The following is a 27,843-nucleotide window of genomic DNA, read 5'->3' as shown; positions in this document are numbered from 1 at the left end:
TGCGCAGTCTTCTGGGATTTTCATTACCGGTGCTATATTCTGAAAACAGGCCTCTTATTTCACTCAGTATACTTGGGCAATTCATGGTTTATCTGCATCCAAAATTTTACGAAGTACTGCTCTTCTTCGGTTACTAAGCAACTTCGTACTTGTATCTTCGTTAGTTTCTTTTCCTTCGAGCGTTAGAAGAGCTCTTGTGGTTTATAGCTGAGGACTGTCTGCATTGGTTTCTCACTTGATAGTAACACGTGGTAGGGTGTTCGGGACCTGGTAATTTAGAGCTGCGTTCATACAGAAACGTAAGGAAAGTAGAAATGTTGCTATTCACATTATCAGAATTGAAAGAAGGAAGCTGATCATTGATTTCCTGAAAAAGTATTCGCCAGTTTTCTACTTTAGATTGCAGTTCTGGCTTTATCTTCGAGTTGTGTCTGACAATTGCATCGGCTAGTATCATATTGGGACTTCTCCGTTGCAGGCCTACTTCCGTCTTTATTCAATTTTCTTTTTATTTGACATCTGATCATACCTCTTAGAATTATGTAGGCCCTTAATCAGTGAACGGATTTTTTTTTGTTATTGGCTTTACGTCGCACCGACACAGATAGGTTTTGGCGACGATGAGATAGGAAAGGCCTAGGAGTTGGAAGGAAGCGGCCGTGGCCTTAATTAGGGTACAACCCCTGCATTTGGCTGGTGTGAAAATGGGAAACCACGGAAAACCATTTTCAGGACTGCCGACAGCGGGGTTAGAACCTAGTATTTTCCGAATGCAAGCTCACAGCTGCGCGCCTCTAAGCGCACGGCCATTATTATTATTATTATTATTATTATTATTATTATTATTATTATTATTATTAATGTCCGACTCGTTGGCTGAATGGTCAGCGTACTGGCCTTCGTTTCAGAGGATCCCGAGTTCGAATCCCGTCCGGCTCGGGGATTTTAACCTACAGTACATTGGTTAATTCCAATGGCCCGGGGCTGGGTGTTTGTGCCTTCGCCAACATTCCTGCAACTATCCTCCACCACAATAACATACAGTTACCTACACATGGCAGATGCCGCCCACCCTCATCGGAGGGTCTGCCTTACAAGGGCTGCACTCGGCTAGAAATAGCCACACGAAATTATAATTATCATTATTATTATTATTAATAATAATAATAATCATCATCATCATCATCATCGTATGGTCTCAGCTACCATGTGCCTTCAATTCGATTTAACGCCATCTGGCTGCCTGCTCGTCGATTTCGACGCTCCGTTTTACTGTAGGGCTACTAGATGGGAGAGTATACCCAGTCTCTCTTGGACGTCTACGTTTGAATTTTAAAGATTTTATTTAGGTGAACACTAAACTTGTCACTGGAAAATTTTACACGCCGACATCAAACTATATTGGAATGACGAAAAATTTTGCCCCCTCTGCCGGGCTTCGAACCCGCAATCTTGGGATCCCAAGGCAGACACTCTACCACTGATCCACAGAGGGAGCTGTGATGGTAGTTGTTCGAAAACAAAGCTATTAGCTTGGTATTTATTTTTTGAATTATATTGTCTTTCAGGAAACTTCTTTAGATTAATCTGATCTGATATGGGACGCCTGGTCGGCATTGTGTTACAAGGAAATAAATAGTAATTAGTTGCTTCTTCTAGCAGAAATAACTGCTGAGAACCATAACTTAAGTTGAATTTGCCAGGCTAGAACATTTTGGCAGAGCTACAGTTGTTCATTGTAAAAATAATGGATCAGTCATATGACCAAATTATTAGTACGTTTACATGCAGGATTCAGATCGATCTGAGTACACTTCCCGTATTGAAAACGCCATGTAAACGGGGACTCGGTTCGGATTGAGTCTAAAGGTCGATACGGTAAAATCTGGGATCGTATCGTATCGGTTCGAATTGAGTTCCATGTAAACGCGGATCGTATTGAAAACGACTGCGCACACACTCCATGTTTGTTCTCAGAAAATCAACATCATTAAAGTTCTGTCGAAATAACAAATAATAATAAGCCAGTAAATATACTTACCTGTATAAATGATCAGCAACTGGAATCATATAATAAGACGGCCAGCCCTTGCGATTAACAAAATCACGATAACCTTCTGTTGGGGGTAAAACTGGAATGTGCGTTCCCTCTATTGCACCAATTACATTTGGAATACCAAACATACTTTCAAAACTGAAAGTTATCTCCTGGGCTTCTACTGCATTTGGCGTTTTTAAAATTCTAAGAGGTGATATCGATTTTAGAACAATTCTGCATCGTTCGTATACGTCGATGTTGCCTGGCGGATTCAATACGATACTCAAATAGCCTACTACATGCAAACGGGGATCGTATTCAATACGGTAAGTGTACTCAAATCGATCTCAATCCCCACGTAAACGTACTGTATAATAGAAGAGAGACCAAGTACCGAGAAGTATTGTGAAGATGTTGAGGTTATCAACATTCAGAACACAGCCGATGACCTAGATGCTAGGCCCCTTTAATCAACAAGAATCATCATCATCGTCAGGTCAGAACAAATTAAATCGTTTCATGCAGTAGTACAATTAGCTCTGATTTATTACAAAGAAAGATATGATAGAATAATGAGATAACTCACAAATTGTCTACTTAGCATTAATTCAATTTAAAGGAGATATAAAAGAGTCGTTAGGTTTTTGGTCTAGCAACATCCGTGAGGATAGCGCCTTATATGACAGAGATCAGTTTCAGTACTTGATACAATCCATGGAAGAGGATAGTGAACCACGTGAGATTGTTCATAGTTACCTGCAGTATTATTCCCAAGCCACTGAAGCCTTGAAAGAGCAGTTCGTCAGAGATGTTCTGTTACATGTGTACGTTAGAGAACTTCTCAAATTCATAATCTCAAATATTATACAGCTTATAACCTTCCACTTTGCTTTACCGATTACATTACAATCTCTTTTACGCTCTCTGGTACTTGAAACCTGGCCTGTGGAGATCCAAGCCCGTGGTTGTTCCCTATCTTAGAATCCAGCCTGCCGGACAAACGGTGACAGCAAGGTAGATACGTGAGATTTCCAAGCAACCTGGGGATGTGAAAGATGGAAATACGACTTGGTGGGAATGTCGCATGTTGAGGTGAAAGAAAAGCGAGAGAAGAAAGGTTGTTCTTCAGTATCAAAGTACCACCTTTATAGCAGCTCAGCTGATGCTTGTCATTTGTGAGAAATCTCATGGTTAGCGAAAAATGTTTTGAAACTAAGAATATGACCCTTGATGAAAAGCCGACAAATGCCGAGAAAGGAAATGCTATTTTGTTTATTTGAGACCTAATCACATGCCGAAGAAATGTAAATCAAATATGCATTGCTTAGCTTGTGTTAATACGCAGGTCCCAATCATGTGTCCAGAAATATACAAGGCTGAGAAAAATGCAGGAAAGGATGAGGAACAAAACCAATTACATGGCAAATCAAACATGAATCAACGAGGTAATATGCAAGAGCTTATGATTACAATGCAAGGGGACGTATAAAAGGAATGGAGAGGGCTATTTCAGATTGTGGATCTCAGTGGTGGTACTTTCTGAAGCTAGAACGAAAACATTCTGCTGACAAGACGCCTAGTCATGTTTTGTTCGGTGGAAGTCACACATCGGAAGTGGGTCACAAGAGGTTCAGAATTTGGTTGTAGAAGCTAAGATGAAGCTTCAACTGTGAAGTCGAAGGAAGAAATCTGTCAAGAATTCGTACTGAGAACGTGGTGATAACGTAAGGGGCTGGACTAGCATATCAAAATTCTCACAGGAAATGTCATCCCACTAATGGGGGCCTCACAGCCATTGAGACTAAACTGGGCTGGACTTTTGGTGGAGAGCCCGGCTGTGAGTGCGGGGAGTAGAATAGCATCCGCGGAATTCCCTGTGTGTCCAAAGAGGCGACTAAAAGGGACCCCGGCAATCTTGAATTATGAGCAGCGGGGGGTGGGGTGGGGGTGATTTATCGAAGAGTTGCCACAAGAAGAGGTCACTATCTTCCTCATCGTCTGTTATTCAAATTAGAAATCTCACTACCACTGTTCGCCCTGTGTTTGACGCTTCCTGCAAGATGGAAAATGGTACCGTATCTCACGCAATGAATGTTTGAAGAAAGGTCGAATCTGAATTCAAAGAATTCCTGAGATGCTTCTTAGATTTCGGGAAAGGAATATCGAAGCTCCTGCATGACCTATTTTATTAAATGCACGAGTAATGTCTTCAAATGCCAAAACACAGATTTCCCAGCATTTTTAAGACAGTCAGAAGAAAATCTTGAATTTGTATGATAACCTGGTAAATTGCAAAGAAATCTACACGAAATCGGGAGGTTGTGGGTTCGGATCCCACTGGTGTTCGGCTGGCCATTTTTGTTCTGTACTTAACATCTCTTCATCACGTACTAAATGTACGTAACACGACCTAATAGGTTGAAAGTCGCTTTCGATTACAAATGTATATTGCTTAGCTTGTGGTAATACGCAGGTTCCATGCATGTGTCCAGAAATATACAAGGCTGAGGAAAATGCGGGAAAGGATAAGGAACCAAACCAATTACAGATAAATTCTGAAATGGCAAATCAAACATGAAGCAATGAGGTAATATGCAAAAGCCTATTATTATCCTGCAAGGGGACGTATAAAAGGAATGGAGAGGGCTATTTCAGACTGTGGATCTCAATGGCTGTAACTTCTGAAGCTAGAACGAAAACATTCTGCGGACGAGACGCTGAGTCATGTTTTGTTTGGTGCCGGTCACACATCAGAAGTGGGTCACAAGAGGTTCAGAATTTGGTTGCAGAAACTGAGATGAAGCTTCAACTGTGAAGTCGAAGGAAGAAATCTGTCAAGAATTCGTACTGACAACGTGGTGAGATAACGCATGGGTCTGGACTATCATGCCAAAATTCTCACAGGAAACATCATCCCACTAATGTTGGCGCTCACAGCCCTTGAGACTAAACTGGGCTGGTCTTTTGGTGGAGAGCCCCACAATGACCGGGGGGAGGGGGGGGATAGGATAACATCCGCGGAATTCCCTGTGTGTCCTAAGAGGCGACTAAAAGGTTCTCCGGAGATCTTAACTTACGAGCAGGGGGGAGGGCGGGTGACTTATAGAAGAGTTGCCACAAAAACAGGTGGGATCATCATCTGTTGTTCAAATTGGAAATCTCACTACCACTGTTTGCCCTGTGTTTGATGCTTCCTGCAAGACGGAAAATGGTATCTCACTCAATGAATGTTTAGAGAAAGTTCGAATCTGAATTCAAAGAATTTTTGAGTAGCTTCTCAGATTTCGGGAAAGGACTATCGAAGCTCCTGCATGATCTATTTTATCTATTGTACGAGGAAATCTACAAATGCCGAAACAAAGTCTTTACCAGAAGATTTCGCATTTTTAAGACAGCCAGATGCCAATCTTGAATTTGTCTGGCAACCTGGTAAATTACAAGTAACTAATCTCATTTTGTTCCGTATTCAAGATACACTAAGTAAAATTCTTTCTTGAATAAAATTACTGTGTCAACCTATTCAATACAATTGTAATTATAAATTGCAAAGAAAACAACGCTGGTTCGCATTCCAGATCTAAAACTCGTTCAATTATCCTTGTAATTATAGAATAGATTGTCAGAGGATGCCAGGAATATAAGATTTTTTGTTGTTACTCTTTTGCTTTATGTCGCACCGACTCAGATAGGTCTTTTGGTGACGATGGGATAGGAGAGGCATGGGGCTGCCGACAGTGTGATTCGAACCCACTATCTCACGGATGCAAACTCACAGCCACGCGCCGCTACCCGCACGGCCAACTTGAACGGTGTGAAGGGAACTGGAACAGTCCACATAAATGAAAAATATGATTACTAGCGTTATTTATTTCATCGCTTCCAGAATGTGCTGTAGAATCCTGAGAACAGTTATGACCTCTCTTTGAAAACTGGTTCCCGCATATTGCACAATTTTCAAAATTAGGAGGCATACAGTCAACTGATGTGGATAGCCCATATTTCATTCGAAGTCACCGGTTATTTATTACCTTTTGTGGTTATTTCTTTTCTTTCTTAATCTGTTTACCCGCGAGGGTTGTCCTTTCCCTCGGACTCAGCGAGGGATCCCACCTCTACCGTCTTAAGGGCAGTGCCCTGGTGCTTCAGACATCCGGTAAGAGGATACAACTGTTTAGGATGACCAATGCTTCGCCCAGGCTGCCTCACCTGCTATGCTGAACAGGGGCCTTGGTAGGGGATGGGAAGATTGGAAGGGATAGGCAAGGAAGAGGGAAGGAAGCGGCCCTTGCCTTAAGTTAGGTACCATCCCGGCATTTGCATGGAGAAGAAGTGGGAAACCACGGAAAACCACTTCCAGGATGGCTGAGGTGGGAATCAAACCCACCTCTACGCAGTTGATCTCCCGAGGCTGAGTGGACCCCGTTCCAGCCCTCGTACCAGTTTTTCAAATTTCTTGGCAGAGCCGGGAATCGAATCCGGACTTCCGGGGGTGGCAGCTAATCACACTAACCACTACACCACAGAGGTTGATGTAGTTATTTGATGAATTAATAACTAATGCCAATAGGCCTAAACTTTGTGTACCGAGCTCGATAGCTGCAGTCGCTTAAGTGCGGCCAGTATCCAGTAATCGGGAGATCGTGGGTTCGAGCCCCACTGTCGGCAGCCCTGAAGATGGTTTTCCGTGGTTTCCCATTTTCACACCAGGCAAATGCCGGGGCTGTACCTTAATTAAGGCCACGGCCGCTTCCTTCCACTTCCTAGGCCTTTCCTATCCCATCGTCGCCATAAGACGTATCTGTGTCGGCGCGACGTAAAACAAGTAGCAAAAAAAAAAAAAAAAAAAACACTTTGTGTATAAATATATATGGCATTTCCGATAATCAAACTTCCGAAAACATCACGTAAGCGATTGCTGTTAATTTCACAAGTGTATAGATAATCTTGTTTGGTTTACTTTTAATCATAGTTACGTATAAGTAGTTAAATATGCAGTATTTGGAAGTTAAAACTATTATGTCATTTTACCATTTTTTATAAAACTCTTCAAGAGCTTGGATGCATTCATGAATGGTGAATAGTGGTGGTCAATCGTCAATCAATGCCTTGGTTCTCAATTCGGGGAGGTACAATCCATTATGTGTTCAATAACACCATAAAACAACACATAACCAACCACAAAGAGGTTTAGAATAGCTAATAAATGTCTCAAACAGCTCTTTCATAAAATATGTAATATGCAGTATTATCTCTAAGTCAGGACAATATAATAATGATAATAATAATAATTTTTACAACGGGCTTTACGTCGCACTGACACAGATAGGTTTTGTGGAGAAGATGGGATAGGAAAAGGCTATGAGTTGGAAGGAAGCAGCCTTGGCCTTAATTAAGCTACAACCGCAGCATTTGCCTGCGGTGAAAATGGGGAACCACGGAAAACCATTTTCAGGGCTGCCGACAGCGGGGTTAGAACCTACTATCTCCCGAAGAGCAAGATCACAGCTGCGCGCCTCTAAGCGCACGGCCATCATCATCATCATCATCATCATCATCATCATCATCGGTCTCAGCTACCGTATGCCTACATTTCGATTTAACGCTATCTGGCTGCCTGGTCGTTAATTTCGACGCTCCGGTTTACTGTAGGGCTACTAGATGGCAGAGTAAACCCTATCTCTCTTGGACGTCTACGTTTGAGTTTTAAATATTTTATTTCGGGTGAACACAAAATGTGTGTCTAGAAAAGTTTTACACTCCGACATCAAACAATATGGAATGTCGAAAAATTTTGCCCCCTCTGCCGGGCTTCGAACCCGCAATCTTGGGATCCCGAGGCAGACACTCTACCACTGATCCACAGAGGGAGCTCTGAGGGTAGTAGTTCGAAAATAGGGTTATTAATTTTGTATTCGTCCTTTGAATTATACGCTCTTTCAGGAAACTGTTTTAGATTTATATCAACTAGTTGAATTTGATGTGGAACGCCTGTTCAACAATGTGTTACAAAGAAATAAATGACATTTTATTGCTTCTTGCAGCAGAAATAACCTCTGAGCACCGTAACGTAAGACGAATGTTGGTTGGTAGGCTAGAAGCTACGTGCTGATTGTATAATTAATGGAGCATTTATTAGACAGGGGCAAGGTGTCCAAATTATAGTAGCAGAGAGACTAAGCACCGGGAAGGACTGTGAAAATTTTTAGGTTATCAAAAGTTAGAACAAATGAAATTATTTCAAGGAGTGGTACAATTAGCTCAACTCTGTGAAGATAATTTATTAGAAAGAAAGATATTGTGTCAGGTTAATAATAAGAGAACTCAAAAATTGCCTAAATTATAATTTAAAAAATTTAAAAGAGACCTCGAAGAGTGGTTTTTTTGGTCTCGCAGGATCCATGAGGATAACACCTTACATGACAGTGATCAGTTTCAGTGCTTAATACAATCCATGAAAGAGGATACTGAACCACATGAGATTGTTCATAGTTACGCACAGACAGCAGACAATATTATTCCTAAGCCACTGGAGTCTTGAAAGAGCGGTTCGTCAGAGAGATAATCTGTTGCTGGTGTACGTTAGAGAACTTTTAAAACTAGTAATCTCGAATGTTACGTAGCATGATAAAGTTCCACTTTATGTTTTATCGATTAAATTAGAATTACTTTTGCGCTTTCTGAGTACTTTGAACTTGGCCTGTGAAGATCCAACTCCGTGGTTGTTCTCTCTCCTAGAAGCCAGCCTGCCCGAAGAAACGCTGACAGCAATGGCAGAGACATTAGGTTTCCAAACAAGCTGGGAGTGTAGAAGGTTGAAGTATGGCTCAGCTGGAATGTCTAATGAAGATTTCAAATCTGAAGTCCAAAATAAACAACAGGTTCTGTTGAAGGTGAAAGAAAAGCAAGAGAAGAAAGGTTGTTGTTCTCCTACGCAAAAGAAGAAAATTAAAGACAAATTAAGATGTCTAACAGTTGCAACCATTTACAGCAGCAGCTCAGTTGAATCTTCTGTTATTTGTGGGCAAAGTCATGACCGGAGTGGAAACATTATACCACTATTTTCCGCATCGTCTGTTATTCAAATTAGAAATCTCACTATCTGTGTTCGCCCTCTGTTTAATGCTTCCTGCAAGACGTAAAATTCACTCAGTGAATATTTGAAGAAATGTCGAAACTGTATTCAAAGAATTCCTGAGGTGCTTCTTAAATTCCTGGTAGAAATATCGGGGCTCCTGCTGACGTTAGAAATCTTCTAAATTATCGAAGTGCAGCTTGAAGATCGAGACTAACTCCATTTTCTATTGTGGGAGGACTACAACACCAGAGCTTAGAAGATTCAAATTTGGAAGTAAGTAGTTAGGAAGCAATAATGGGGGAACATTCCTCAAGAACTGAGACAGTTGATGTGAGAGTGAAATAAAACAGATATCACAGTTTCACGAACGTTCTAGACTTTAAGTGAAACAAAGAACGGGATATATTAGCAGCTGAAAATGAGGATGAACCACTGTGTTTACAAGACGTTCTTACGAAGGGAAGGTTATTGTCCGTAAGCCGAAAATCTATGACATAGTTAGGTTTCTCGCCCTTGTGCTTATACCTTCCAACTACCTATTACAAGAAACATAGAAAACTGAGGCGACTGAGAAAACGGATAAAGCAACAACCTGAAAAGAACCTGAACTCTCATCTTCCTGTAACTACTGGTAATGATTTCGCACGGTACAGTGAAGTCATGCAATTGAGCACAATACAAGTTCTTCGACTAATCAATGACAAAAGAATGCAGAAGAGCTTTTTTAGGTCAATGCATTCTTTCATTGCCGCTACCCAATGTGCCTACGGGCCAGCTTTTTCCATGAGAATTGAGAATCCAGACAGAATTTCCATACAGCTGATTGTGGCCAAGCCACAATTAGCACCTCTCGAAACCCTTACCATATGCCCCACCCCTCAATGTGAGTGGGGCAGTAGAATAACATCCACGGTATCCCTTGCCTGTTGGAAGAGGCGAGTTAAAGCGGCTCTAGGGAGCGTGGGTTGGCGACCACGGGGTCCTCAGCTGAATCCTGGCATTGTTTCCTCTTACTTTTGCCAGGCTCCTCTTCTATCCTATCCGACCTTCCTTGGCAAAGTCTTGTTCTTTTTCGACCTTGGTGGTATTAGGCGTCGAGGCCCAGGGAATCTTTCATTTTAACGCCCTTCGTGTCCCTTGTCTCTATTTGGCCCATTGCTCCATTTTTTGCAGTGTTCGACCGCTTCCATCTTTTTCGTCTGATTAGGGCTAATGGAGGACGTCTGCCCAGTTGTACTTCTTAAAACAATAATCACCACACCCCCACCACTCCCCGCGACAATAAAGCAGCATATTCTAGTTGAGCAAGCTGGATTTAGACCTGGACGAGGATGTGAAGAACAAGGTTTAGCACCCATATTGAAAATGGATTTGGGAACAAAATGGTAAGCACGGGTATCTTCTTTGATCTGACAGCTGCATATGACACCGTGTGGCAAAATAAGCTCCTTCTCAAATTTATCAGCATCATCCCCTGCCTGAAACTCTCTACATTACTCAGTAACATGCTGAGTAATAGGTACTTTCAGATTTTTTCAGAAGACTCCAGAAGTAAAGTACATAAGATAAATGGTGGACTCCCTCAGGGCTCTGTACACATATTACCTCCCAGTAACCAAATCCAGAAAACACATCTACGCAGGTGACATCGCAATGGTCACCCAACACCAATACTTCGATATGTCTGAGTCGATGCTTACATTAGACTTAAAGATTCTATTAGACCAAACCTTCAGAAAACTGCTGTGTCTACCTTCCATTTGCGGAATAGGATTGCTGGGTACAAACCAAACATACCATTCAGAGGAGCGAATTTACAGTATTGTAGTAACCCAAATTACCTGGGAGTCACCCTGGACAGTTCCTTGACCTACAAGAATCACCTCTATAATGTGTCAGCCAAGATCAAGACCAGGAATAACATCCTTCAAACGCTGGCAGGTGCTAATGCTCAAATCCTGAGATCCACTGCTCTTGCACTTTCTTATTCCGTCGCTGAATATTGCTGCTCTACCTGGATTAACAGTGCTCACACTGGATTAGTAGACACCCAACTGAACCAAGCAATGCGTATCATTACAGGATGCATCCGACCAACTAACACACACTGGCTTCCATCTCCACCTCCATCCCTAAGAAGATTACAGTCACTGCTTAACTATAGAAGAAAATAGAAAAGAATTATCCCTTCCCTATTCTCCCCTATTAGCTTCTCCAGCTAAACGACTGAAATCCAGACACCCTTCTTGGCGTACTGCAATGAATCTACAGGACACCCCCTTTAATGTATCGGACGCCTGGAAAGAACAATGGCAACAGCAATCCTCATTACCACATCATCACATCATTGAGACCCCATGCAAGTGACCAGATGGTTTTTCCCTTCCCAGACGGCAGTGGAGGACGCTAAACCGAATTAGGACCGGCCAAGGTAGAGGTGGAGCAACTCTCTTCAAATGGGGATGGAAGACATCACCGCAATGTGACTGCGGAGGAGAGGAGCAGGCAGTGGATCACGTTGCATTTGAGTGTCCTTTGCGTGCTTATAGAGGCTCATTAGAGGACTTACACTGTATCTCAAGCGAAGCTCTTTTCTGGCTCTCAACTTTCGGCATGGAACTTTAGTTATGAACTTGAGATGGTAGTTGTATATAATATTGTATTCATCATACGCTAAATAAATAAATAAATAAATAAATAAATAAATAAATAAATAAATAAATAAATAAATAAATAAATAAATAAATAAATAAATAAATAAATAAATAACCATCACCACCACCACAACGTTAAAAGTTGACGTGTAACAGTCTAGATGGTTTTGAATCAAAATACCTGCACGCAGTAGGTGAGGACGTACGAATAATAATAATAATAATAATAATAATAATAATAATAATAATAATAAATCACCATCATCAGTGAGTAACCGTACAGAATTATATTGGAGACTAATATTCTTCAAAGGAATTATTGTAGTTGTCAATCGCTGGCAACGAACACAAATATCTAATTATTTCTAAGACGCTTTTATAAATTCAACACAGAAAGATCTATAAACTACATAGGATAGAAATGATCTAATCTTATATAAGTAATATTAAATATTTTGCAACATACATGCTTCAAGAAACATTTACTCACAGCATACCTCTGGATCATCATAAAATGTGGAGTAGTTACGGAGACGATCTCCGAATCCAGGTAGAAGTAGCGTATCATAATACTCCTCAGTAAGCATGAAGGTAATAAAGAAACTGCATTTCATATACCATTCGCGGCAATATACATGTATATAGATAGACGTACGAGGGCTGTTTCTTTATTAGTGGCAACTGTTGGATGTATACCAGAAACGGAACCTGTGTTTCTCGGGTCTACTCCCTTTAGGTTGGTATCCAGCCTACCTTACACTAGGCTACATAGACTCGCTCATCCAATGCTTTGCGCATGCGCTGTTCTGGGAAGAATGGCGTCATCTGTCAGAGATGAAAATCAAAAGTGTGTCACAACCGCAGCAGTGATAATGATTCTGGTTGTGCGACTGTGATGTCATTACTTTAATGCATACCTAGTCCCAAAGATAGACCTTGAATGCGCAGTATTAATGTTAATTTTTGAAACATCACCAGCGACCAGTGTTGCACAAGAAGCGACGACACTTTCTGCAGACCTTTCCCATTTGTTTCTTTGCAGGTGGCTGACTTTCATGTTTCATGGTGTTGGGAAATGCTCTCTCTCATCCACCACACTTCCAGGACTTAAGTCTCTGCGATTTTGATTTAATACCGAAGGTAAAGAAAGAGCTGTTCTTGAAGTTCTACAGGCAATAGAGCGGTCTATTCGCGCCTTCCAGGCATCAGTTGCTGCCACACGGATACGGCTTCTACATCACTAGCAACTGATTTTACGCAATGCTGAGGACTACATTTAGGGATTGTAGATGTTTTATAGAATTATCTCTTATGAATAGGTTGTAATTTAATGGTTGCCACTAATAAAGGAACAACCATCGTATAATGATTCATGGAGTTGACAATAATTTACTAATCATTCTTTATACCACATCGTTCGACAAATAATGTCCCTTTTTTAGCGATGTTACATTCACTGTGACCACAAGCTTGTGTACCAGTTTATAAATCCGTTAAAGAGAACCGTGACACTCGTTAGAACTTCATTTGCGGAGTGAATTTTATCAGTTACATAGTTTATGCAAATAAGTAAATAGACCTACGTTTTCCTTACATTTTCATTTTAATTTCACGGCCTGCAATATTCCACATGGGATTCTTTTGTGTTTAAGCCGTTGTATGTTTAGGATGTAGATTTTTTATTTTTGTGGATTTTTCTCATTATTCTAATTAGCGATTATTAGTAATCATTTTTCGAACGACATAGCATATAATGTATAGTCCCACACAAAAGTAATGAGTGCGTGGTATTGTATTGTGTGTTCCTAACATTGAATATTTTACCAGATTTTAGTTATATTTTGAAAATAATTAAAATTTCCCCCACATAGATACATACACTGAGGATACATAAAATAAATATTCATGTACAGGATACACAAAATAAATATTCATCTACAGGTTCTATTGTTTATGAGAAAAGTATGCTTGTGAGAACTTATACATGAATGTTTTCGTTCCTTTCTTTGAGCGACTGTACACATATGTTATAAACCTTGGTAATGCTAATGTATACTCACTTTACTTCCGTTCAACGTCGTCGCTTGCTGGCATCCTGCGTGACATGGAGATATGAAAGTCGTCGTGCCATCGGCGCACACTGGCGAGTATTTCACGTAATCACAATGGCAGTCAGCGTTGCATGAGAGTGAAGTTTCTAGTCTGGAAAACGAAAGAGAAACAAATGTGATACAACCTACCAACGGCGGTTCGTGTACACTCGAAACCTTTAGTATCTCGTGACCAGAAATATTCGTTTCAGGCAAGAAATTAGTACAGCCCTCAGAACCACCCAGTACCTGCTTACACACTCTTTCTCGTTGGTCACATCCATTAGACGCGTTAACACATGCACACATCTGAAGAGTGAGGGGAGGTGGATAACAGGAAGTACGAGGATATCTAGCATGAACGAAACACACGCGGAGGGGGAAGGTACTTGCTTCCCCGCCTACCCACACGTCCCACTGGCACGACAATGAACGGAGCAACCACACGGCTCCTTCAAGACAACAGAACTTTCTGAGAGTCAAATTCTCCAGTTTCTTTGTAATTCTTGTGTGACCGAGCTCGATAGCTGCAGTCGCTTAAGGGTGGCTAGTATCCAGTATTCGGGAGAACTGGGTTCGAACCCCACTGTCGGCACCCCTGAAGATGGTTTTCTGTGGTTTCCTATTTTCATACCAGGCAAATACTGGGGCTGTGCCTTAATTAAGGCCACGGCCGCTTCCTTCGCACTCCTAGCCCTTTCCTGTTCTATCGTCGCCGAAGGAACTTAGAAGCAAATACGCTGGAACCTCGTTATGTCGAATCACCCCGGGAGCTAAATTATATTTCGAGTTATCGAAATTTCGAGATATAGAGAATACTTTTTTTTTTTTTTTTTTTTGCTAGTTGCTTTACGTCGCACCGTCACAGACAGGTCTTATGGCGACGATGGGACAGGGAAGGGCTAGGAGTGGGAAGGAAGCGGCCGTGGCCTTAATTAAGGTACAGCCCCAGCATTTGCCTGGTGTGAAAATGGGAAACCACGGAAAAGCATTTTCAGGGCTGCCGACAGTGGGGTTCGAACCTACTATCCCCCGAATACTCGAATACGGTTTTCGAGCATGTATAGGACATAATTGAATCTTAGAAGTGAAGCTTTCACGGTGTGTAGAATTATTTAGTTATTTTTTCCGGATTTAACCGTGTTGTTGTTGTTGTTGTTGTTGTTTTATGTATATTGCTGGCTGGGAGACTGATTCCCTCGGATCGAGTAGGGGTATTTCAGTCGCCTTGAAAAAGAATACACCAATGTATTCGAAACGTTGGTAAACTGTACGGAATATGCAGAAAATAACAACGCGGTTCAACCCGGAAGAAGAAGTAAATAACATAATTGAATCATACGTGACTACGGGCTTATAATGAATACATTATTTTTGACAGTATTTAAAAATATACAAACAAACTCTATTTTACGGCATGGCTTTAATTATAGGCTCTAACCCTTATTTACAGTAACGTTTTAGAACACAAAATACAGTTCATAGAGTAGTGAAACAAGAAACATACCCCGGTAAACACCTCTGGTTTCCGTGGTTTCCCATTTTCACACCAGGCAAATGCTGGGGCTGTACCTTAATTAAGGCCACGGCCGCTTCCTTCCAACTCCTAAGCCTTTCCTATCCCATGGTCGCCGTAAGACCTATCTGTGTCGGTGCGACGTAAAGCCCCTAGCAAAACAAAAAAAAAAACACCTCTGGAAAGATCCCGTAGTCTGTTCTGTTTGTAACTGTCAACCTTTCCTCCCTTCACGTTGAAACTTCTCGTCAAGACCACGCAATCGAGATTCGTAAATGGAGCTTGTCATCCGCGACTTCGTGCTTGCTTTCGTATGTGACCGGTAATTAATTCAGACCTGAGAAACAGCAAGGCTTCGCCGATTTTCCGATCATTAGAAATGTTAGCTTTTCGGTTTCCGTCGTATTAGCTCCCAGCATCACTGTAACCCTTTCTTTACTTGTTAGCTGTTCCTCACAGTTAATGTTGCATAAAATTCGAGTTACAGAGTATTTTTTACTTCAAGAAACCAAGAAATTCGTGTGACCTAATTTCGAGTAATAGAGAAATAAATACACCTGAACAATAGGAAAAACGGCCGGAAAATTTAAGTTACTTCTAGATACTGAAAATTCGAGTATGGAGGTTCAAGATATCGAGATTAGATTGTATTATCTAACAACGTGAGAGAAAGGAGCGTATGCGTGCTCTATATATGAGTGGCCCTGAAAATGGTTTTCCGTGGTTTCCCATTTTCACACCAGGCAAATGCTGGGGCTGTACCTTAATTAAGGCCACGGTCGCTTCCTTCCCACTCCTAGCCCTTTCCTGTCCCATCGTCGCCGTAAGACCTATCTGTGTCGGTGCGACGTAAAACAACTAGCAAAAAAAATAAAAATATATATGAGTATATATATGAGTGAGGTTACAAATAACTGGGTCTTCTTACTCCAATATGTGCAGCATAAATTAAGATAATTATAATTCCAAGAGTACAGTGTTTGTAGTGTAGAGATGTAAATTTAAAATTGTCTGTACATTTATACTTATTCAGTAGGGTTCATGTAAACATACACATGGGGATGGAGGCACTTCCGTGCATGTGGGGCTTGCCCCTTTCTCATTCTACCACCCCTAGAGTATGCATGTAAAGGAAATTATTATTATTATTATTATTATTATTATTATTATTATTATTATTATTATTATTATTATTATTATTATTATTATTATTATTATATATATATATATAATTCGCTGGGGCCATCAAGGACCACGTTAAGTCTTGCATTTGACACTGAACTTGACCTTCTTTAGAGCCCAATTTCCCTCATTCTTTGTGAGTGGGCCTGCTTACGCTCCTCTGTCCAAGGGGCACCGTGTCTTCTCTTCGGTTGCTCGTCTCGGTTTAGCCCGTTCGTCAATATTTTCTTGCGGAAGCGATCTCTGTTAAGGGCGTCTTCAGCTGAGATATGTAGCATTTGCAGGTCTTCTTTGGTATTTCTAAACCAGGGAATTGTGGTTTTGGGGTTTGAATAAAAAAAGTGAAATGTTTATTTAGTTAACTTTCTTCCTTCCATTCTTTTCAGATGACCGTAAAATCGTGCCCGTCTTTTTCTGATTGTGTCGGTAATTTTCTCTATTTTGCTGTAGACTTCCTTGTTGGATCTCTTTTGATGGATTCCATTTCTGTACTTTGATCCCAAGATTCCTCTCACAATTTTGCGTTCTTTTTTCTCCAGTTCTTCAAGGAGTCCTTTGTTGGCATTTAGAGACAGGGTTTCGGCTGCATATAGAACTACTGGCTTCAGAACTGTTTCATAGTGACGTATCTTGGTGTTTTGGGAAAGGCATTTTTTGTTGTAGATTGTGCGGGATGTTTGGTAGGCTATTTTCAGTTTGCGTACTCGCTCCTGAAGTGCTTCTTTGTCCAGTCCATTTTTCATTATTATTATAGAGTAGTGACACTTATTATTATTATTATTATTATTATTATTATTAATATTAATACACGCCGTGCCGCGTTACCCTTTAAAATCGGCATTTAGAGTTTTTAAAATGTCGATTGGGCAAAACTGATAACGGGCTTTTCAAGAATAACATTAAAAATTCGATTTTTGTTAAAAAAATTCGCAACATTTCGGTGACAACTTCCCTTAAAAAGGGGTACTTATTCATATTCGGTTACTCTGTACAAATGCATAAAAAATATTCCCTCTAAGAATGTTGAACTTACAAAATTTCTAAAAAACGAAGACCTTTCAGCTCCTGTTTCTTCATTGAAGAAGGACTTCTATATATGGTTTTTCTCTAACCTGAAGAGTGAATGTAATTTAGACATTATTTAGACATGGTAAGTGTACTTACTCTCCAGTAGGCAGCAGATGTATTTGCGAGTCGTTGCCAGAACAGCCGAGGAAGACATACGAGACCATACCTAGAACAGAAACTGCTCCAACGACCACGTTCCATCCCGCCAGATAGCGTGCTCGAGGACGGTACTTGGATATGATCATGCCGGACAGGAGGATACCAACGGCGGAGAACACAAGCCCAACCGTACCTGAAAACAGAATATTCAATTGCCATACTCAGTTCGGTGACAGTACGGTTAATTTTAATATTCTTGTAGGAATGAGAAAATTGCCTTGGTTATGTAATAAAAGGGCAGATTTATGAAGAATTCTCAATCAATCAATTACCACTGATCTGTATTTAGGGCTGTCGCCCAGGATAACATAGTCTTAAATGATTTTAATTAAGTCGGAAATCTGTCGAACATCTCTCATGACAAATTATTTCAATCCCCAATTTCTCTCCCTTTAAACGAATATTTAACCTCTTGAATTTGAATGTTATATTCATATTTCACCCTTCCTATTTGTTAAAAATGAATTCATGCTTGTTCGTCTACCAATGCCATTCCGCGGTAACGCTTCACTGACACTGAAACTAATATTGGAACCAAAAATACTCTCGTCCTCAGCGATATGTTTCCCCTAATCTAATTCTTAGTCGGGCAACTCATCTCTTATCTCCCAGATCTTCCCAGGCTAAAGTTTGCAACATTTCGTAACACTCCTCTTTCGTCATACATCACCCAGAACAAACCGTGCTAGGCCTACTTTCTTTTGAATCTTTGATTCCCGCCCCGGCAATCCCAGCATGCTTAGTGGCATAGCGCGCACCTTTAATACTCGAATTCCATTGGTCAATTCTGTCAAAGACTTGGCAAATCTTTGAACGATTATTACATGTTCTAATTCACTTTCAAGACTTTTGAAGACTTCTCAACACTCGCCAAGTATTGCAAAAAAATTGACTATTAAACTTGTGAAGTATTAAAAAGCTTTGATTTTGACAACAATTTGATCGTATAGAACAGGCTTTACAACAAAAACCACCACTACTCTCCTGGAGATCATCTTTCTATTTAGGGACAGATAGCTTTTGCCCCAGCCGGAGGTGAAAACTTCTGTCGTTCTTCTACGGATAACGTTTTCAAACTAGAAGGTAATAAGTATGCGCTTACGAAGTGGCGTTTACAACGGTATCAACAACATTGTGGTATCTATACCTCGAAGTGAAATGGGTTCCTTCTCAGTTAAAATGGACAATCATACACTTTGGTATATCTTCTGCTACTAATTGACAAGATCTTTTTCTAGAAAGGGAAGTTAAAATGTTCAAGTGTGTTTCACTATTGAGCTATTTATCTGACCATAACACCAGTACTCAAACTAAGGTGTATGTACAGTATACCAAGCCGTTGTTGTTCCAACTCTATGGTTGTGAAACTTGGGGTTACCTGCAGAAGGTACTTATTATACCTGGAAAAATATCATCAGCGCTGCATTAGGAGAACCCTAGGAATAAAATGGCAAGACAGACGCACTAACGTAAGTGTTTTGGAGGAAACTGCTGACCGACAAACGCAGTGCGAGGAAAGAGCGTTGAGGATCTCATAATACAACACCAGCTTCGATGGACAGGTCATGTCATTCGCATGCCTGAGTTACGTCTCCCGAAACAAAGCATGTACTGTCAGTTGAAGGTCGAACAAGAAAACAAGGTCGGCAACAAAAACGCTATAAAGACGTCCTGAAGGCAAATCTAAAGAAATGTCAAACTGACCCTGAAAATTGGGAGGTTGTGGCATCCACTCGTGCAGAATAGCGTCGCCTCGTCCACCAAGGGCATCTATATTTTGAAATACAGGGGAGGAAACTTCTGGCCGACAAACGCAGTGTTAGGAAAGAGCTTGTATGTATGTTAAGTATTCAGCCCGAAGGCTGGTTTGATCCTCCACAGCTCCGCCACAGCTGTCATAAATAGCCTAGGCGTCACTGAAGAGGCGTACTAGGGAAATTACGGGTGAGGTAGTTTCCCGTTGCTTTCCTCACCGAGCCAGAAGTTGCTATTATAGATCAGTCTGCCAAGCCCACTGAAATGCATGCACCAACCGACCCTATGAGAGATATTTTCACACCATTCATAACAGGGACTGGCTGCATAAGGAATGGTATTACTAACATCACTCATACTTCAGTCACTTCCATATTGTCAAAGCCAGGGATGAGACTGAGACAAGTTAATGAAAGTAACAAATTTGATATTGCCCATACCAGAAGACATAGTGCACTGTAAACACCACATCTCGCCAGCAAAGGCATGGGAAAGAGCTTATGAACAGCAGAAGTATCAACCCTCAAGAACCAGTGGCTACCCAAGACGCCGTGTGCCAACATTGTAGAAGAGTCTGTGGTTCCAGAACTGGATTATACAGCCGTCAAAGGGCTAATGTAATTTGAACTTTAACTTTGGAAGACAATCATACGTTAACGAGTGATAGCCTAATAATAATAATAATAATAATAATAATAATAATAATAATAATAATAATAATAATAATAATAATAACAACAGCAACTTACCTGTGACCAAACTAGACGCTGATGCCGATTGTCGGTACATAGTTTCGATGTACTTTGGCATGAAGATCCAGTAAGGCATGTAGCCACAGAAGTAGAATACTGCTGCAAGGTTGTTACACATCAGTGTGGGGTTAGTAACCAACCGTCGGAATGTCCGTAACATATCTGCAATAAATAGCGAAAATTAGTCGCACAATTGCAGTCAAGAATATACTTGTACATGGTGGAAGGGAGAAACCTACCTCAAGTAAATATACATTAATGTATAGTCTAATGGCAAACTGAATTATTATTCAAGAGTTTTTGAAAAATTGGATGTAGGCCTACACAATAAAATAAATAAATAAATAAATAAATAAATAAATAAATAAATAAATACATAAATACATAAATAAATAAATAAATAAATAAATAAATAAATAAATAAATAAATAAATAGAATGAAAACAGAACAAAAGTTTATTTTATAAGTTGCTTTACGTCGCACCGACACAGATGGCGACGATGGGACAGGAAAGGGCTAGGAGTGGGAAGAAATCGGCCGTAGCTTTAAGATATAGCCCCAGTATTTGTCTGGTGTGGAAATGGGAAACCACGGAAAACCATCTTCAGGGCTGCCGACAGTGGGGCTCGAACCCACGATCTCCCGAATACTGGATACTGGCCGCACTTAAGCGACTACAGCTACCGAGCTCGGTAAAGGATGAATTGAAATTGGCATGTGGTCTCTCGCAGGCCTCATCGTAAAGAAGAAATAAATATTACAACTCAGTACTAAGACCCACTGTGCTCTTCGCCACTGAATGACTTTTGACGACCCACTCAAGAAAATAGAGCTCAAGGAACGGAAAATCTTAAGAAGGATATTAGGACCCATAAGAGAAGAGGATGACACTTGTAGGATTTGTGACAACAATGAGCTCTAAGGCATAATCACATCCGTTGGGAAAAAGCGACTAGCCTTCTACGGCCACTTGCCCCGCATGGACCCTTGCACGCTCACCAAGAAGATCTTCAGCACAACAGGCAGAGGGAAAGCCTCTAAGAACAAATGGATTACCGCAGTGAAATCGGACCTTAACAATTAGAAATTCCACTAAACACCATACAGGAGTGATCCCAATTCCGGCAGATTACTATGCAGGGTGTCTTCCCATTGTCCCTCGCCAGCAAGAACAACACAGGGACAGAGAAGAGTAAGCGGAGACACATCCAGAAAATGACAGCTTTCTAGGCCAAGAAGAAACAGCAGACCCATGTAAAGAGTCTAAACGAGCCCCGTGGTCTTAAATAGGTTCAAACGAAAATAAACATAAATGAATATTATCAGAGAAAGTAGCACTCTCCGTCAGAGTTAATAGGCTGGAACTGAGCTACCGACAAACTCAAAGCACTTACTTACAATAAGCGATGTCAGTGGCGCAATCTCAAGCAGGAAGATTACACAGCAGTCATTTGCCCGGAAGCCCTATTTGCCACGGCGCGTCTGTCACTAAACACAAAAGGCTTGATTGAAAGACTGGAAGTCGGAGAGAGAGGAGAATTCCCTGAAAGATCGTACGATCGGTACTAGAAGATGGGGAATATGGGAGAATTCACACTCAGAGTTCTGCTGCAGGGAGCGGGGCTCTCGGACTGTACTAGGAAAAGGAGGATAGGTTTCTATGGTCATGTGGCAAGATTGTCTTCTTGCCGACTGACTAATCACCTGTTCACCTCCTGACAAAACAAAAAGTCCGTACTACATGGCTGGCATGCACTGAGAAGGACATAAGAGAAATGGGTCTGACAGACTTTAAGATCAGATTGACTGTGAGACAGATTCTGAAGAAAACCCACTGGTCTCAGAAAAGAAAGAAGTTACACCGGAAGAAGATGCAATAATACCGGACCAAGATAACCAATTAAAAGGCCCTTTCGGAAGAAAAAGAAAAATAAAAAGAAGAAGAAACTGAATGCATGAATTAATTAATAAATAAATACAGTTTCTGTACAATATATTTCTTCCTGTGTTCAGTCTAGGTCTTATGGCGACGATGGAACAGGAAAGGGCTAGGAGTGGGAAGGAAGCGGCCGTGGCCTTAATTAAGGTACAGCCTCAAGCATTTGCCTGATGTGAAAATGGGAAACCACGGAAAACCATCTTCAGGGCTGCCGACAGTGGGGTTCGAACCTACTATCTCCCGAATACTGGATACTGGCCGCACTTAAGCTAATTGATGCTCCTCCACAACCTTCTACTTGCTACTAACTCAATTCTCTCGTCTAATTCTTACTTCTAAATCATGAAGAACTGGGTCTTTTACAATCGTTTTGTCTTGGTTTACGTCATTATTCTCCTTGCTACCCTATTCTCCTCCACTCGACTCCCTGTAGATGGGGGTTGTAAAATAACGTCCACGGTATCCCCTGCCTGTCGTAAAAGGCAGCTAAAAGACGAACCAGGGTCCAGGGGCTCTTAATTTGGGAGCGTTAGTTGGCGATCATGGGGCCCTTAGCCGAGTCCTGCCATTGTTTTCTCTTACTTGTGCCAAGCCTCTTACTTTTATCTATCCGATCCGACCTCTTTTGGTCAACTCTTGTTCTTTTCCGACACCGGCGATCTTTCATTTTCACGCCCTCCGTGGCCCTTGTCTTTCATTTTTCGAAGTGTCGGAAATCATCAAAATTTTCTCTCTGTCAGTGTTAGGCTAATAGAAGATGCTTGCCTAGTTGTACTTTCTCTTAAAACAATATTCACCACAACTAGAACCTGAGGATGTACTTGTAGAACGAAACATGTCGTTCTGTTATTGATGAGTTCTTTTACAGGTATTTTGTAGTGTTCTAAGAGTTATATTTCGTGCTTAGACAGGGTGAAAAATTTTATTTTTTAATAATGTGGTAGTGATTATTGTTTTATTGCTAATTTATAATCATTTTCTTTGCTTTTTGCTTTACATCGCACCGACACAGATAGGTCTTATGGCGACGATAGGATGGGAAAGGCCTAGGAAAGGGAAGGAAGTTGCCGTGGCCTTAATTAGGGTACAGCCCGTACATTTACCTAGTGTGAAAATGAGAAACCACGGAAAACCATCTGCAAGTCTACCGACTGCCGACAGTGGGGTTCGAACCCATTATCTCCCAGATGCAAGCTCACAGCTGTGCGCCGCTAACCGCACGGCTAATTCGCTCGGTAATTTATAAAAAGTAGTAACTATTTAATTTCTAGTAAAGTCATTAAAATATTGCTCCTTCATGGAACACAAGTAATAAATTACTTCCTTTAGGTGAACAGCCAACGGCCGTAGCCGTGTTAAAACACCGGATCCCGTGAGATCTCCGAGGTTAAGCAACATTGGGCGTGGTCATGGGTTGCCACGCGCTGTTGGTGGGGGGGGGGGGGGTAAGGGAATGGAGGAGCGGATAGGAACTGGCCACCCTACCGCACGTAAACTCCGGTTCAGGAGCACCTCTGCGGAGGTTCATCGGACCTGCCTTCGGGCAGAATAACCCTTACCTTACCTTAGGTGAACATACGCAGCACCTCCCCTCCCCCACTCCCCCAAATTTGATGGCCTGGGCCATCCTTTATTCATGGTGGTTTGGTAGCGCGTTGTTGTTGTTTCAACATATTGGAGGTGTTCGTTTGTTTATGGGCTTATTATTGCATTTATTCTGCCATATTGTGATAAAAAAAAGTCTCGTATCAGCAGTGTAGGAATTACACGCTCTGACGAATATTTGGCACTAAGGGTGTGACGTCATAACTCTTGGTAACAGGCTTCGGTATCAAGATGGCTATGCCTGGGCCCGTTTATAAATCCGGCATTAAGACCATGATGGTACATCAGTACTCGAGCTGGCTACCTTAGGGATTAAAGGAGGACCATATAATAGTGAATGTAGTGTCCCATTCGAAGAACGCGAGACTTATTCAAACAATCAGATATTCTGAGTGTTGGTTCATTCTCACCCATCAATGAAGCTGAGAGTTCCGGTTCTGGTTCTGCTTCCGCGGATTTGTTTAGTTTCTTCTTCTCTTGTTCTACCATCCTGCGAACAGCAGCGCGAGGTAGTGATTTGGGGAAGAGCGCCAGAACAGAGGAGAACAGGAACAGTACAATCGCCAAGATAATCCAGCCTGAAACAAAAACAGAATCAAATTCAAACATTTTTTAAATCTCGTGTGTATCAAACGAAAAAAAAAGCCAAGAAAATAATTGAGCCACTGACATGGGAAAGGTTTTCATAGCAATGAAATTTTACAGGAGAGACAAAAAAGTTGGTTTGGGAACAGCAGGAAACATACGTTTATTACAAAAAGTACATCATTGTTTAGATAATACCAGAAAGAACACCATCAAGCAGATTTATCTAACACATCTTGACATTCTTTGACCGATACCTTCATTTTTCGAAGTTTCGTATCTCATCAGACATTTTCTCTGATTAGTATTAATAGTGGATGGTTGCCCAGTTGTACTTCCTCTTAAAACAGTAATCACCACCCTATTGGTGGGTTTCTTGAAGCTATTCGGTGATGAATAATATGATCTGAAATAGCATTGTTTGGTAGCTGTGGGTTGGGCACAAGGTTTTCTATATATTCTAGGATTAAACGGGTGCCTCTTAAGATGTGGAGGAGCAATATCACAGAGTGTTGGTAACCAGTAAACTGGGTGGAGTTAATCGTCCCACATATGTCTCATAGTCCGGTTTAACTGGACGTCTACCGAGCTCGATAGCTGCAGTCGCTTAAGTGCGGACAGTATCCAGTATTCGGGAGATAGTAGGTTCGAACCCCACTGTCGGCAGCCCTGAAAAAGGTTTTCCATGGTTTCCCATTTTCACACCAGGCAAATGCTAGGGCTGTACCTTAATTAAGGCCACGCCCGCTTCCTTCCCACTCCTAGCCCTTCCCTGTCCCATCATCGCCATAAGACCTATCTGTGTCGGTGCGACGTAAAGCAACTAGCAACTAACTGGACGTCAATCTTCTTAACATGGCAACTGATGAGCCAAGTTGACGCACAATACTCAGCCGCGGAGTAAACTAGACCAAGTGTAGTCGTCCGGAGTGCATTTGCTTGAGCACCCCCATGAAGTGGCCGTCAGTTACACAAGATGTTGTTTCTTGTTCCTAGTTTAGCTGAAAAAGGTGTTGACGGTAGGCCAAGGATCTGTCCAGTGTCATACCCAAATATTTAGAGTGTTTATTATGGTGAAGCATTACGCCATTAAAAGACAACAGATAGTTCCCTGTTTGCGAACTTGCTACTCAGATGGAAGAAACTAGGGTACCGATCTCTGCACATGGTTATGAGGGTGTTTAGGGGTTGTAGTAAGGATGTAAAGGAGAGTGCATATAAGTCTCTGGTAAGACCCCAACTAGAGTATGGTTCCAGTGTATGGGACCCTCACCAGGATTACCTGATTCAAGAACTGGAAAAAATCCAAAGAAAAGCAGCTCGATTTGTTCTGGGTGATTTCCGACAAAAGAGTAGCGTTACAAAAATGTTGCAATGTTTGGGTTGGGAAGAATTGAGAGAAAGAAGAAGATCTGCTCGACTAAGTGGTATGTTCCGAGCTGTCAGCGGAGAGATGGCGTGGAATGACATTAGTAGACGAATAGGTTTGAATGGCGTCTATAAAAGTAGGAAAGATCACAATATGAAGATAAAGTTGGAATTCAAGAGGACAAACTGGGGCAAATATTCATTTATAGGAAGGGGAGTTAGGGATTGGAATAACTTACCAAGGGAGATGTTCAATAAATTTCCAATTTCTTTGAAATCATTTCGGAAAAGGCTAGGAAAGCAACAGATAGGGAATCTGCCACCTGGGCGACTGCCCTAAATGCAGATCAGTATTGATCAGTATTGATCAGTATTTTGTCATATTAGGGCAGAATCTCCATTTTTTGAAATAGTCAACCAGCATAGCTAGAACAGTCTTCAAGGTTTTCTCAGTCACAGTAAAGGATCGATGTTGTGTGTCCATGGGATGTTCACGCAGATGATCCACAGCAAAACATTACAAAGTGTAGGGAACCTGGAGTGTAAGGGAATGGCTGAGCGGTTGAAGGAGGTCTGAAAGAGAAACCATACTAACCTCTGCTCGCATAGAAGACAGCATGGGAGATGAAAAGATAAAATTACGGAGGACCTATGGGCAGTTATTAAAGTGTTTGATTTTAGAGTGTATAATAACGAATGTTTTGAAAGATGATTACCTACCAAGCCACCAGGCCCCCAACCACCGCGGGTCATCTGTGGTGATGCTCGGTGTAAGCGTGGGCGATATGTACAGTTTGAGACAGACTGATGCTAGCGCATAACCTATGGCAGGACCCAGCATACGGATGAAGTAGGAAAAACCTGAAATTAGAAAGAATGGGCATTATTACTCTAAGCAAGAATAACCTAAAAACAATTATACAAGTTGTGGGTTAGGAATGTATAGATAGGTAGCAGATGATTTATTTTACTTGGCAAAACTAGTAACAGTTGACCCTATACATTCAACTATCGATTTACCGTAATCGGATCAACCGCGGTGCGGCTTAACCGCGATATCTAAAACGCTAAAAGTGCACGAGTGTTAGGAGTTACAGTAATACAGAATTACAGAAGGTCGGGATAATATTGCCAGGTTGATGCTCTCATCACCAAAAAAACTTGTTTTGAGAGACTTGAGAAGCAAAATAAAGAAAAATTGTTTCTCGGTACAAAAGAAGAAAACCATGACTGATTATTTTCAAAAACAGTAAAGTTAGGTAGTCTGAATATTTTTCTTTGTTTTATTAGTTTCATCGAAAAGTGCCGTTTATTTTTGCATGTATTAATTGTGCTAATAGCTACTTGTACTGCATCTTATTGGGTAAGTTACTAAAAACAACACAGTAATTAATTTTTTATCATTTTAACTGTACTTTCAGTACACCTGTTCTGTTTTTAACTTTTTGCGGTTTATCCGGGAAGCCTTAATTCTACATTGTCCCGGTTAATCGAGAGTTGACAATATTATACTAAACATACGTAATTTAAAATCTGGAACTAACTCTTAAGCCACTGTACAATCTAATAACGATAAAATATCTGGTATACTACATCACATACCATACAAAATAAGTGTACAGCCACTCAAAAAATGAGTACATGGTATTTTTCCTTGCAGGTAGACTTTTCTTAGAAACAATTGGACCTATAGATTTGCTTGTTGTGGATATTTACAGGGTTTGTATCTACATGAGAGGTGGATTATATTTTATAATTAGCAGGTACACGCGGCTTCTCCCGCGCTTATTAATTCAACTGTTAGATATTTTAACCCATTTATTTAAAAGCAAAATGAAAAACATGATATTTATTAAAAAACATTCGCAGGTATTGTCAGAATGACCAGAAGAGGCGATTAACCAAACCACGCAACTACAGCGACAAGCAGCTTTACAAATCTCTATCGAAAAGACACAGTATATGACAAACATCAAGACAGCTCCTAGATGGATAACAATAGAAAGAAGTAAAATTCAGAAGGTGGAGGGATTTAAGTATAAGTTGTGATCAAAAA

At 41.0% G+C, this 27,843-nt stretch overlaps 1 protein-coding gene across 3 annotated transcripts in view; it reads right to left on the bottom strand.

Annotated features, from left to right (window-relative positions):
* The window catches only part of Oatp58Dc (Organic anion transporting polypeptide 58Dc), a 194,120-nt gene that overhangs the window by 142,995 nt on the left and 23,282 nt on the right, over window positions 1–27,843 (bottom strand). For all 3 annotated transcript variants that reach the window (XR_011018771.1, XR_011018770.1, XM_067154966.2), the window contains exons 5-9: window positions 26,508–26,648; window positions 24,245–24,412; window positions 20,287–20,451; window positions 17,720–17,915; window positions 13,828–13,969 (exon numbers count right to left, since the gene is read on the bottom strand). Coding sequence is in view for 1 of the 3 variants with exons in the window: in XM_067154966.2 (XP_067011067.2) it covers window positions 13,828–13,969; window positions 17,720–17,915; window positions 20,287–20,451; window positions 24,245–24,412; window positions 26,508–26,648 (812 nt within the window). In the remaining 2 variants the exon portion in view is untranslated. The remainder of the gene's footprint in view (window positions 1–13,827; window positions 13,970–17,719; window positions 17,916–20,286; window positions 20,452–24,244; window positions 24,413–26,507; window positions 26,649–27,843) is intronic.

This window comes from Anabrus simplex, chromosome 10 (assembly GCF_040414725.1).
Source record: "Anabrus simplex isolate iqAnaSimp1 chromosome 10, ASM4041472v1, whole genome shotgun sequence".
Lineage (NCBI taxonomy): Eukaryota > Metazoa > Arthropoda > Insecta > Orthoptera > Tettigoniidae > Anabrus > Anabrus simplex.
The sequence above is the reverse complement of the archived record's forward strand: the minus strand, read 5'-3'. Positions and strand labels throughout refer to the sequence as shown.